Source organism: Heterocephalus glaber, unplaced genomic scaffold (assembly GCF_053883595.1).
Source record: "Heterocephalus glaber isolate CG9 unplaced genomic scaffold, H.glaber_assembly_v1.0 deba00001456, whole genome shotgun sequence".
NCBI classification, from domain to species: domain Eukaryota; kingdom Metazoa; phylum Chordata; class Mammalia; order Rodentia; family Bathyergidae; genus Heterocephalus; species Heterocephalus glaber.
This window is the reverse complement of record NW_028258304.1, coordinates 1,857,399-1,871,153: the sequence shown is the minus strand read 5'-3', so window position 1 is coordinate 1,871,153 and position 13,755 is coordinate 1,857,399. Positions and strand designations below refer to the sequence as shown.

The 13,755-nt window shown below is 53.3% G+C and overlaps 1 protein-coding gene across 1 annotated transcript in view; it reads left to right on the top strand.

Annotated features, from left to right (window-relative positions):
• Positions 1 to 1,719: 1,719 nt before the first annotated feature.
• Atp6v1b1 (ATPase H+ transporting V1 subunit B1) overlaps positions 1,720 to 13,755 on the top strand; it is a 33,670-nt gene continuing 21,634 nt past the window's right edge. The window contains exons 1-2 of the mRNA XM_004849899.4: positions 1,720 to 1,943; positions 9,604 to 9,659. Of these exons, the coding sequence (XP_004849956.1) occupies positions 1,826 to 1,943; positions 9,604 to 9,659 (174 nt within the window). The 5' untranslated portion in view covers positions 1,720 to 1,825. The remainder of the gene's footprint in view (positions 1,944 to 9,603; positions 9,660 to 13,755) is intronic.

The following is a 13,755-nucleotide window of genomic DNA, read 5'->3' as shown; positions in this document are numbered from 1 at the left end:
CATCTGTGGCTCAGCAGGCCTCAGATTCCCACTCCTATGTGGGCATCCAGCCAGGTACTCCAAGCACCCAGTACCAATATCAGTGCTTTCTTGCAAGCTTCTCTTTCTAACTGAAAAATATTTGAGAGGGGAAAACAGCAAGTCCTTCAAGAGAATGAATGATGCAAGGTGAGACCAGGTCTGATGAGAGGAAGAAGGGCATGCCAGGTAAGCCCAGGCCAACCCCCAGTGTCTGGAGAGGGCCTGTCCTCAGTGAACAATGCAGCAGGAAGCACGTTCTAAAAAGCTTTTTGCTCAAGGTATTTTCGTTTAGCTTTTATTCTACAATAATTGTAGATGTATAAGAAGTTGTAAAGATAGGGCAGAGGATTCTTCACCTGATTTCTCCCAATGGCTGTACCTTCTAAAACTAGTATAATATCAAACCGGGAAATTGACATTGGTATTGTGTGTTTAGCTCTGTGTCATTTTGTCACCTGTGTAGAGTATAGAACCACGACACAATCAGGGTGCAGAATAGTTCCATCACCCTCATGCTGCCCCATCTAGTCACCTACTGCTGCCCTCAACAGAATTCTTTGACAAAATGGGAATTGTGTTAGAGGAACCAGAGACCTAAAATGGGTACTCAGCCAGAGGATGCAGGTTGAGGGTTGGGCCATTGGGAAGGAAAAACAAGCAGTCTGTTGCAAGCTGCTCTGAGAACACAGTTTCAAATTGGCTGCCTTGCTCAAGTCACCTGGAATGGGGTGCTGCAAGATAGGAATCCCCACAGCAGCTCCTCGCCCTTCTGCATAAGTGCTTACAATGTGGGAAACCTTGAGTCTGGAATGAGACATAGGGGTGCCCAGGTAACCTTGGGTTGGGGCCGTCCAGCCACCTCTGCATTTATTCTGCCTTGCTCACCACAGTTAAGCTATGCTCTGGCAGCCGTGGGGGAAATACAGCTGCTTTGGAAAGAAGGGGGCTCCTGGGAAGCAGCCGTGAGTCCTGTGTGGAACACAGGTGAGGCTCTGGGCATAGTTTGATCTGTAATTTCAAATATTTAGATATGCAATATGTGGACCTCCATTTGTACTCTCTGTCGCGGGCTGAGAATGTCAAGGTCCAAGGGTCAGACTGAGAAACCAGCCCTGCTTCTCAGAGGATTCTCAATAGCACGAGATAGGTGTAAGAAGACCCAGGTCTGATGGAAGAGACACAGACTTAGCTTGGAGCTCACACCAGTGGCAGCAACATGAGAGACCTGTCCTAAGGTAGGTGCTGGGGAATCCAGGAAGGCTTCTGTAGGAGGTAGCAGTGATGCTGACCAGGAGAGTATCCTCTACCGATGGTGGGAAAAGTCAGTGATAGCTTGGTGTAGGGCAAGGTGCAGAGTATTGTGTAGGGTAGGTGCAGAGTGGGAGACAGACAAGGAGAGGCCAGTCTGCCAGAAAGTGGAGGGAAACCAGGAAGACAGATGGGTGTGGGAGTGTTAAGACGGATTCACACTCATATGCACTGTGGGCAGAGGAACGGCCGAGCACAGAGGTCAGAGAAGCTGCATTCCTGCTCTGCCCTTCTCCCTCACCACCCCCCAGCTCCCAGGTAGCCAGCCACCTCCCAGGTCTGCACACCCTTCCTGTGGGGCAAGCTGCAGAGCTGAGCCAGCTTCCCTGTTTACAGTCAGCCAGGGGGAGGAGTGGAGAGGGAGTGGGAGGAGAGGGAAGGAAGGGGAGGGGTGGCCGCAGGCTCAGGCTGGGCAGTGTGTTCCAGCTCCAGCTGGACCCAAAGTCTTCGTGCTGCCACCAGCTTTCTAAGGCACCAACTCCTGCTGCCACGCACCATGGCTATGAAGGTAGACAGCAAGCCCGGGGGGCTCCCCAGCAGTGGCTCTGACCCAGGCACAGCCCGAGAGCACATGCAGGCAGTCACCCGAAACTACATCACCCACCCCCGAATCAGTGAGTATGAGCCCACAGAGGGTGAGGCCAGCGTGGGAGCTGCAGTGGGCCGTGGGCGTGGGCTCTGAGGTCCCTCAGCCTTGCTTCCTGCCTCAGGAGAAGAGGAAGACCAGACCTAGGGAGACTAGGGAGCTCTCTGTCCAGTGGGAGTGTCACAGCAGGGACAGCCTGCTTAAGGGGTCACCTGTGAAGGTGGAGGGGTGAAGGTGGAGGGGTGAAGGGCCCAGCCCAGGCTGACCCATGGGAGAGGGCTGAGGAGTAGCTGTCTTCACCTTGATCCTACTTCGGACACTTAAGTTCAGAGAGCACTCCCAACTGCCCCTGAGAGAGAAAGAGAGATCACGTATGTGTCCATGCTCCCATGAGAACTTGTGTGCAGATGTGTGTGTGTGTGTGTGTGTGTGTGTGTGTAAGATGCACCGCTCAGCACAAGCCAGTGTGTGATAAAGTAGACTTGGAATGACAGGTGTGGCGATGTAGAATATGTGAGCATTCTCAGCATGAGGAAATAGGTGACTGTGTGCTGTTAATGGTGCACACTGAGTGGGCCTCCTAGGCCGGGGTGTCTGTGTGCAGAAGCAAGTAAGGGCTGAGCCTGGAGAGTGTGTTCCCACCTTCACTGTGGGGGAGGAAATGTGTGACAGAGTGTGGGGGGGGGGGGTGGTGGGGTTGCTTGAACACACAGGGTGAAGATGAGTATGTGCTCGAATGTGATATGCGTATATGTTCTAGGGGGAAGCACATGTGAGCTCCTGGTTGGGCAGTGTCACTTGTCTGAGTGTGGCAGTGTGTGTAAAGTTAGGGTAAGGCAGTGTTGGGCATAGGAGCATGTACATGCCCAGGGATGCTGGGGTATGTCCTTGTAAGCTTCTTGTGGGCCTCCTATGCCTGTTCTGCAGGGGTGGGCCACAAGCCAGTGCCTGGGCAGAGAAACTGCTGAGGTACACAGGATCAAAGGGACCCCCTCCCAGTCTCCTTGTCCAAGGTCATTCTACCTGGCATAGCAAATTTGCAGACAGCCCAGCTCAGTGGAGTAAACCAGCCTGGCCAGCCCCAGCTAAGCAGAGCCAGAGGCTCCTCACAGGGAGTGTGGGGCAAGGGGAAAGAGCTTGACACAGCCACCTCTTCTCCCTCCCTCCCTGGGAAGCCACCTGGTGCCACCCAATTGCAGATGAGTGGGCAATAGCGAACTCAGCCCAGGGGCTCAGGGAGCAGAGCCCTGGGTATGGAGTGTGAGGCACCTGCTAAGGCCAGAGACAGGTGCTGAGGGGGAGTGCAGACCAGCTAAGGAGAAATGGAGCGAGTGGAGTGGGGTCAGGTTTCCCAAGGAGGCCCTGCAGGTCCTGTCTGTGGAGGTGGGAGGAGGATAGGAGCTCAGATTCCCCCTGCCCAAAGCTGGAGTTGCCAAGGACTGTAAATAAGCTGTGACCTGGCCCCAGCTGATCCAGAGCCCAGGAGTGGAGCCTGATCTGAGGAGTCAGACTCTTACCCCTTACCATGTGGTAACTCACCCGTGCAGACCAGCCCCACCCCACCTGTGAGTACAGGAGAGGTTACTGTTGGGCAGGGTGTGGGGTCTGAACCTACAGGTTCTGTTCTGCTTTTTGAGAATGCACCCTGGAAGGTAACCTCCAGGTACAGTTTCACCCCACCTGCCTCCCCCAGGCAGGACTGTGCAGGCCTAGAGCAGCCTCTAGCCAGTTCTCTCCCAGCCAGCTCCTTATTTACAGTCAACACCTGACATGTTCTGATCCAGGCTGGAACCCAGAAGTGATGGTGCCCCCAGGTTTGCAGGCCACGTGATGGCTGCATCTGGCCCCCAACCAGGCCAGTGTGTTCACATCCTGCAGCTGACGCAGATCCAAGCTGGTGCAGGGGGCAAATGCCTTCACTTTGCTGCACATGCCAGTGTCCTCAGAGGCAACACCAGCGGCCAACCTCCCTCTCACCCCTTGTTTCCCATTCCCCTCTGACCTCAAGTGACTAAGGGGTGTTTCTCCCTCGGGGATGCAGACAGGCACAGGACCAGGGAAGATCTGGACACTCTCTCTCTCCAGTTGCTACCCTCCATAGGCTGGAAGGCAGACTACTGCTCGTCTCTCTCTGCCTTCCTTCCCCAGCCTGACCTATCCTGGTAAGCTAGGCCCTCTCCTAGGCTGGCCAACTCTAGGGACAGAGTTCTAGACCAGAGGGCCCAAGCCCCAGGGCCGCCTTGGCCATGGAACGTGAGCCCAACACAGCTTGGGAACCCTTCCTTCTCCTCCTGTAGGAGAGTAAGAGCCAACACAATGGAGGCCAGAAGGTTGATGTTGTCATTGCAGTGGTGAAAGAAGAGTTGTCCAGAAAGGAGGAGCAGGGTGGAGTCAGGATGGAGATGAACACCAGCGAGTTCACCCTGGAAAAGAAGGACCCCTTTTGCCTCTCACAGAGCTAGAGTTGTTTCCCGAGGGTTTGGTGGGGAGGATGTGGCATGGAGCTTCATCTAGTTGCTTGGGCAGAAGACGCCAGCCTGGGGAAGGGGCACAGCTTGGGCAAAGGTTCAGAAGGATAAGGTGACAGCTGAGTTGGAGGGATGGAGCCAGGTGAGATACCCAGGAGCTTGAGTGCCAAAGCACTGGCTTGCCACCCAGCCTCAGTTTCCTCAACTGAAAGGGGAGGAAGCCACAGGGTCTTGGGCTGATTCTAAGAAGCCCTGGCTTCCAGCTCCTTCCCTCCCTCCCCTAATCTCCCCAGCTGGGAGGTGTGGACCGCTGCCCTGGGCCTGCCCCGACCCTGGCCTCACGCATGGGCGCCCCTCAGCCCTCTCCAGGGACGCTGCAAGTGTGGCTGGCCCAGCGCTAATTAGAGTGCTGTTTGGGACCCTGCTGAGCCTTTGACAGGGAAGGCAGCGGGGAGTTGGGGGCAGGGAGGCGGTCCACTGGTCCACAGTCCAAAGTGCAGCCCAGTGTCAGCAAGGACAACGGAAAAGGGTGGCGAGCATGGGGCGGTGGGTGAGGGAGTGCCCCTCAGGTCATCTGAGCCAGTCTTCTGCTGCAGCTCGGCACCCCCTTCCCCTCCAGGGCCAAGGAGGACCCCCAGGGTTTGGGGGTGGCCATAATCCCTGAGCACCACAAGATGCTGTCCTGAACTGTGGTGTGTCTTGGGAGAAGTCAGCAGAATTTCTGGGCTTCAGTTTGCCTCTCCATGCAACAGACACAGTCAGAGTCTGGGGTGCATGCAAACAAAAGGCCCGACTGCCAGTCAAGGACATCTTTGCTACTTAGCCACCACTTTGTCTGTTCAAACTGGACAGCTCTAAGGAAAGATCTGGTCTAGTCTCAGAGGAGAGACACAATTCCTCTGGGATATCAGTTTGCAGGACCCGAGGGTGCAGAAGGCGCTTGGAGACAAGGCCTTGAAGGCTGTGAGTAGTCCAGAGTTAACCAGGAACAGGCACATGAGTGGGTTATCTGCTGAGAAGATTGAAGGCTGGGGAGTGATGTCCTCAGCAGGCCACTCCACGAATCCCACCTACAGCCAGGCACTCAATGCTAAGACCCCAGAAGGCAGGGCCTACTAGAGGCTGGTATGCTAAGGCATGGGACTTAGAGACCTCATGCTGGTCACTGTGTGGGCTGGGCTGGGGCAGCCACCAACCCCCCACCTCAAAGGAGAATGGAGAAGCTGGCGCCCAGAGGGCCAGCAAGCAAGCACTTAGCTGCAGCCCCTCCTCCTTTCGGAGCAACACTTCCTCTAATCCGTATCCTCCATCACCATTGTCCCGTCCCCCACTCCCCAGGTAGAGTTGTTGGATGTCACAGTTTCACAGTTAATGGGGATTTCATGTGACAGAAGCTGTGAAGTGGGGGCGCTGGCTGTGAACTGAAGGGAGGAGATGGAACTGGAAATGCTTCCCTGGGGCTTTCTGTCTTGGGGCCCCACCCCCTCCCACAACACCCTCTCTTCAAGACCACTCACCCTGCCTCTCTTCACCCCAGGTTTGCTGCTGTCCTCCCCTGTTTCAGCCCATTGGTGGGTCTGGCGTTTCTCTACGGAGCAGCAAGGTGCCGGCTCTTCCACAGCGCTTTTAAACCTGGGGCCTCTCCTGAGGCCCCACCTGTCCCTGGAGGCACAATCCATTCCTCCTCCTGGCTCTGGGCTCCCCTGCTTCACTCCTTTCCACAGCCGGAACCCTAATGATCCAGGCAGTTTGATCACAACACCATGTGGACAGGAGACAGTGTGTGGTTGTTTGACGATTTTTTTCCTGCTGGAGAGGGTGATGCCCTGGCCTCTGTCCCCTGCCCTCCCTCTTTGGCGCTCTCTCTATGCCTACAATCTCCTCAGCATTAGATAGCCTCTTTCTAGTCTTTTCCACCTTGTCTTCAGGGGAAGCAGGCAGGAGGTAGGGGTGTGACCTTCAAGCCAGGCAACAGGACCCTCTTTTGGTTTGGGGGCTGGAAAGTGAGGCACACTCTGGTTCTGATGCGGGATGTGGGGATGAGCTGGAGGTACCAGTGAATGCTTCCCAGAATTCATCCACTAAATGCTTGCTGAGTGTCTGCCTTACCCTGCCAGTGGGGTTCTAAGAAGAGAGCACAGCAGTGAGCACAGAGGACACTGCTGCCGTCCTGGTTTGACCTATCTCCCTGCACCTGGAAGCCAGCCAGTGCTTGGTGCCCACCACTGCATCACCCTCGCTGTGTTCTCCCAAGGCACCCAGGGAGGGAGAGGCACTTTCTCACCTCTGAGCTGCTCAGCAGGGCTACAAGTGCCCTTTCCCCACCCCCAGGGGGCTGGCTGGATAGCGCCAGTTGGTGCTCAGGGCTCAGCTCCAAAGGCTCTTCCCAGCAGGCACTATGGTGCATGCCTGTAATGCCAGCACCTTGAGAGGCTGAGGCAGAAGAATCACAAGTTTGAGCCCAGCCTGGCAACTTCTTAGCAAGAACTTGTCTCAAAAATTTTTAAAAATAGGGCCAGGGATTTAGCTCAGTGGCACCACAACTGCCTGGCAAATGCAAGGTCCTGAGTTCCATCCCCAGCACCAAAAGAAAAAGAAAAAGAAAAAAATAATAATAAAATTTAAAAATAATAATGAATTTAAAAGGGGCTGGGAATATAACTCACTGTGAAGGCCCTGGGTTCAATCCCCAGTACAGTGAAAAGAATAAGAAAAAGAAAAAAGAAAGAAAAAGGGGGGGACAGGGAGAGGGAAGGACAGGAGAGGAGGAGGAGCAGGAGGAGGAGGAGGAGGAGAAAAGAAAGGAAGTGAGGGAAGGGGGGACCTTCTGGCAAGGTGCTCCCTTCCCTGAGCACTCAGTCTGGTCTCTTGGCCCACCTCACTCACTCATCCTGTTCTTTCCCTTCTTAGCCCCTACTACAGTTTGGAATTCTAATTTCTATCCCTCATTTTATATTATAGGCTCCATGTTTTATTTGCCACTTTTATTCACCTAGCCTGGTACAAAGAAGGCATCCAATACACATGACAAATGTGGTCACTCATGCCTGTAATCACAGCCATTGGACAACTGAGGCAGGAGGGTCACAAGTGTGAGCCCAGCCTGAGGAACATACCAAGACCCTGTCTCAAAATAAAACAATAAAAAGTCCTGAGGTTATAGTTCAGTGGTAGGGCATTTGCCCAGCATGTGCGAGGCCCTGGGTTCAAGCCCCACAATGGGGGGGGGGGGGATGCTCCAAGAAAGGAAGGGAGGAGGGAAGGAAGGAAGCAGGTCACTCAGGGAAAGGGGAATGGGAGAGAAGGAGCCCAGGGTGGCCTGGGGTGGGGCAAGTGGGCAGGGCAGGACCTCCCCAGGAGAGGAGAGTGCACCCCACCTCCAGTGGAATGTGCTGAGTCACTTGGATGTAGCAGTCCAAAGGCTCCTGGTGGCCTCCAGAGAAGGCAGGCCCCTGAAGCCTAGAGCAGAGAGGGAGGAGGAGTGGGTGGAAGGTGGGGAAGGGGAGAATCAATGGAGACCATGCTTATAAGAGCAGGTCCTGGAGAAGGACTGGGACTTAAGGAGTGTTTTTCAAGACGGAGATACCAGAGCTTGCTTGATGGGAAGAGCACAGGGGTGGTGGGTGCTGACTCTTCACTCCAGGAGGAGTCATCTCTAGGTCCTGGATCTGGGTGCAGGGGAAGCAGCCTGCCTAAGATAGAAGGTAGAACCTCCTTCATGGAATAGGGAGGAAGGAGAGAGGGCAGCTGGGGTAGAGGAGTCAAAGGTAGATTGAGGGCAGGGAACTGAGAGAGCACCAAAGACCAGCAGAACTGAGCTTCGAGTCTTCTCCTAAGGCCTGAGTGTTTCAGTCTTTGTACTTACGGGACCCCCGCAAAGGTCTGTGTAAGAATACCTTTCTTGGTCTGTCTGCCCAGGCCCTGTCCTGGTGAAAGGAACTTAGACTAGACAAAAACAAGGGAAGCCCTGACTGAGGAGGACTTGGGCAAGGAGCTTTTGATTTTTCTCTGGCAACGGGCAGCTTGGGACCAGGCATGATCAGAAGCTAGAGTAAGGCCACACCAGGAGCCAGGGTGGTCTCATGAAAAGTACAAAGGAGGGCCCAGCCCTGGCTCTGCCACAACATCTGGGTAAGCTTTCCCCTTTCTGGGCCCCATCTCCCTGTCTTCCCTCTGAGGTCTGCCAGCCTGAGGGACCTAGCACCTGCCCATCTTGCCTTGCCGAGTTCCTTCATCTCAATTGTGGCTTTAAGGAGTATCACTTAAGAACCCAGGGAAGGTTACAGTACCTCACTGCTGTGGGCAAGGGACCATCCAAGGTCCCTAGCAGAGCCAAGGCCAGACTTCCTGGCTACCAGTCCATGGCTTCTGTTGGGGCTAGCAAAGCTAACCTAATCCCACCTGGGGAACTGAGTTCATGTCCCGTCTGTGGGTCTCTCCAGCCACTAGGACCATGAACATTTCTGGGTTTTTTGTTTTGGGGGGTTTTTTTGGTACCAGGGATTTTTTTTTTTTTTTTTTTTTGAACTCCGGAACCACTGAGCTAAATCCCCGGCCAACCGTGAACATTTCTTCCTGCTTCCTGTCTACCCCCCCACGCCTCCCACCCCAGCACCCAGTGAGCCAGGGAATCCCAGGAGCCTCCCTGACTGGACCCTGTCTGAGCCTGGTGGGGAGAGCAGAAGCTCTGTTTAGTTTCTCTCAAGCCAACACAGCCCCCTTTCCCTCCCACAGTGCTCAATCAGTGTGGGGTGAATGGAGGGAAATGTGGGGCTGGGGAGGGGCAGAGGAGGGCACTTCTGGTCCACAGCTGGGGGCCAAAGGCCTTTGGAAAATGTTGTGGGGGGGTGCTTGGGGGGGGTGGAGGCCAGAGGGGAAGCAGCTCGGGGAAGAGAAGGGCATCTGCCAGCTGGGGAGGACTCTTCCCTCGCCAGCCCTCCCCCAGCCTCCTGCAGGTGTCCAAGGCAGTGGGGGCCCTGTGGGCTGGGGCACGACCCTTACAGCAATGGTGGCTGGCCCTGTCACAGCTAATGACCCTGATGGCAAAGGCTGGAGAGGAGGTAGGGGGTGTGTAGAGGGAGGGAAGGCAGAGAAAGGATGCCTCTGTGTGTGTGTGTGTGTGTGTGTGTGTGTGTGTGTGTCTGCATCCGTCCTGGAGCAGAACTTTCACAGGTGAAAGTGTGAGGTGAGACTCTGACCCCCTTCCTTCCCCTCCCCAAGCCTACAGGACAGTGTGCAGTGTCAATGGGCCCCTGGTGGTGCTGGACCAGGTCAAGGTAAGACTCCTCTGGCTCTTCCCTGGTCCCAAGCCAACTAACTCCCTGAACTCCCCTTCCCCTTACAGGATTTATTCTAAACTGTCCTGCCTTTGGGTGACCTGGAGGCCTGCCCTAGTCTTCCTCACCAGTCACCCACTCCCACATTCTCCTTCTCTTTCTATGTCTCCAGGCACCCCAGGTTTCCCCTTCTGGCCTGGTGGCCAGGCCCATTGTGCCTAGCTTCTTCAGCATGGAATGGAGTCGCCTAGCGGCCTCAGAGACGGGGCTCTTCCCACCTTCGGCTCCCAGTGCGGGGGAGGAGACAGCAGCCGGTCAGCGCCAGCTAACTCCTCTCCAGGGCTTGATGGTTTCCAAAAGCCTCTGGACCATCTCAGTGTCAGACCAGCCACAGGGTGGGAAGTGGAGAGGGGCCAGGGAAGGAAACTCGCTGCTGGCTGTTTTGCAGCCCCTGGAACTGGCAGCCTCTGGCAGTACTTTGAGTCTTGAGATGGGGGACTATAAAGTCCTATAGGGTCCCACAGAGATATGGATTACTGCTCTCCTCCGGCTTCCTGCCTCACCCCAGAGAAGCAAACTGGAAACCTGGGAGCTGCCTGGATCCCTTGTCCTAGACCCCGCTCTGCCAGGGCCCAGGTTCCCTCAGCTCTCAGCCTCCTGCTGCCTTGTTAGGGCGCTGGTCTCTGGGTCCCTGCCTCTGCTTGCTCATCTCCTCACCACCCTGTAGCCATTAGGACCTGCTCCCCTTCACGTTGCATTTGCCTTCTCTGTGATGGTTCCTGCAGACTTTTCTGCTCACTCTTCTCTCTCGACCTTTCCCAGTTGGAAACCCACCTGGTCTCTGGAGGGAGCTGCCAGCCCACACCTCTGAGCCTTTGCACATACTTTTCCCTCTGCCTACTGGACTCACCTTCCTCATTCCCCTCTGGCTCATCCCAGGGCTGAGAGGTCACCTCCCAGATGCCTCTCCCTGTTCCTGGGCACTGAGCCTTTTCCTCCTCTCCACACTGCATCCATTCAGCCACCTGGTCACGATCTGGTCACGGGGTGCCTCCCATCCCTCCCCCACTCACACTGCATCTTCGTGCTGGGCACATTCATTAATCCCTGGCTCCAGGAGCCAAAAGAGATAGCACTTTTACTGCACACTCAGGCCGTAGTATAGTAGGCACTCAGTATATGTTTACTCATAAGAAGAATGAGTAAATCAATGAGACAAATGAATGAATGAGTGTTAGCATGACTAGATACAGACTTGTAAAAACCTGAGCCAACTCTGTTAAAGAAACCACACTTGGAAGCTGGGTGTGGTGGTGCACGCCTGTAATCCCAGCACTCCACATGCTGAGGCAGGAGGATCACTGTGAGTTCCAGGCCAGCCTGGGCTACACAGTGAATTCAAGGTCAACCTTGTCTCAAAGAAAATAAAAGAAACCACACCTACTAGAACACATATTTCAAGTTCAGACCCATCACAAGCACACAGATTTCAAGTTCAGAGGGCCATTGCTGCTTGGCTCATTCATTGTGTAAGGGACACCCTGGGAGGAAGCATGGCTCAGTAGTTAAGAGTGTGCACACTGGGCTCAGGGAGTCTGAAGACTTCGTAAATTTTTTTCTCATTTTAAATGCTTTTGTTGTGACAAAGAGCATGGTTTGGTTTTGAAATCCAAATTGCTACAATAATAACAATTTTATAAGACAAAGGTGGTGTATGCCTATAATCCCAGCACTTTGGAGGCTGAGGCAGGAGGATTGCCAGGAGTTTAAGGCCATCCTGGGCTACATAGTGAGTTCAAGGTCAGGCTGAACTACATAGTGAGATCCTGTCTCAAAAAGCCAATAAAAGTCTAAGAAAAAGATAATTCTGTGGTGAACATTTGATTTGCTCTTTTAAAAAAATTGATATATTTGTACTTCTTTATTGAGTAGAGCATTACAATTCAATACATGTGTGTATACAATTGTATAATAGTCAAATTGGTATAGTATTCCCATCCCCTCAAATAGTATCATTTCTCCAAGTTCTTCTTTAGCTGTTTTGGAACACATAATGAAGATTTCTTGTGTTAAACCCAGGTCTATCCGCTCTTTTTTTCTACTAGCTCCCTGCCAATACTAGACCAACAGCTTCAGCACCACCTGGGAACTTGTTGGAAATAACAATTTTGTGGGCTCCACTTCAGACTGCAGAATCAGAAACTCTGGGCTGGGGCCCAGAAGGCTGTTCTCACAGCCCTGCAGGTCTAAGAGCCATTTATCCAGGATTGTAAATCCCAATTCCCTCATTTATTAAGGATAATAGGGTTGGCTTGAGGATCAGATCAGAAAAATGTATTATTATTCCCCCCAGAACAGCTAATAATAGCTCTGCCCTATGAGTAATGCTAATAACTCTCAGTAACATGAACAGTTGTGCCATCACTGTCCCGCCCCCGCACTCATGCTCGGAGCCATACCCACCAGCCTGTAGGAGAACCAGGGCAGTGTGGACAGCGGTACCTATGCAAGCGTTCATTTTCCAACTGTAGGATGGGGCTGGACAAGGAAGCAGAGATAGACTGAGGAACTGCAGCTCTGTGATTATCCGATGCACCACCAGAGACTCCTAGGTTTGCAGGGTAAGGAAAAGGATCGGCAGTACACAGCCTCATAAGTTCAGGGGAAGGGGAAGGCACTCCTATGGCCCCTCGCCACTGTGCCCACTGCCCCTTCCCCTCTTCTAGAGTGGCCAGGTCAAAATGCTACTAGTCTGTCTCTACAGCGCCACCTTCTGCCTGTATTGAATCGCACAGGCAAATATTCCTGCTTTCATTTTTCTCAGAAGGAAAAATGTATTGGGAAAGAATTAATGTAGATCGGGAGTTCTTAGCCAGGGCATTAGGCTCTTGAAACTGTGAGCAAAGCTTTGAAGGTATGCCTGTGGGTTTTTTGGAGGGAGTTTTCAGGTTCATGCGACTTTCCAGGGTTTGTGACTCTGAAAGTCTACATCTGTGATTTGTAGTGTAGAATCAACCCTCCTAGATCAATCAACCCCCCGTCTCTGTTCTCATAAGAGTACACATTCGCTTATGCTCTCAACAGCTCACATACTAACACACACTCACGTGCTCACACTCAGGATCTGGCTGACACCCACCTGAATGAGGGTATTCAAGAGAGATTTCACTAGGGCAGGGCTTCTCAAACTTGAGACAGATTTTTGGGCTCCCTTCACCAAAATTATGATGCAGCAGTGGGCTAGGGCCCATGAATTTGTTTGTTTGTTTGTTTGTTTCCAGTACTGGGGATTGAACCCCAGCCCTTTTTTTATTATTTGAGACAGGGTCCAGGCTGAGCTTGAACTTGTGATCCTCCTGCCTCAGCCACTCAGAATGCTGAGATTACAGGCCTGTGCCAGCCACCAATGTCTGCCTGGCTGAATATGCATTTTGAACGAGTTCCCAGGTGATGCACATGTTGCCCTGAGGACCACACTTTGAGAGCCACTGCTCTAGAGCATCTCCTAATTCCTATCTTCTGTGAGTCAAATAGTATTTGTAGTTGTTTACAGTTACAGCATTACCTTATTCGGCACCTGGAGTAAGCACCACCTTATCCACCTGACTGGATTCTAAATATCTATGGCTGCTTTCAAATACTATGTATCATCCCTGAGCCAGTTTCCAAAAGAGGGTTCCCATGTTGCCCTGGCTGTTCCTGGTAGAAGAACCTGTGGAGGCCAGCGCTACCTTGCACAAGCCCTAGCAGCCTTACTCAGGACTCCCAGTCCTCCCTGTGTGCACAGCAGCTCTCCTGGCTGTGGCCCTTTCTGGATGAGGACTCAGTAAAGCAACCTGTGGCACTGAATGATCCCACTTCCCTGCAATCTTCTTGGTAGCCAATAGGGAGAGTTGATAGGATCAGGCTTGCTCAGTCTGTGTCTGGGAAACAGGGCTCCTTAGAGCATAAACTCACTGTTGCAGAGTGGACTTGTCCCCTGGACCTCTAATAAGGAGGCCCTTCCCTTCCCCAAAGCACCCCCCATACCCATAGAGCTCAGCATTGTCTTCCTAAAGGATCTCAGAGTCTATACCTTGCACTCCAGGCATGGTGT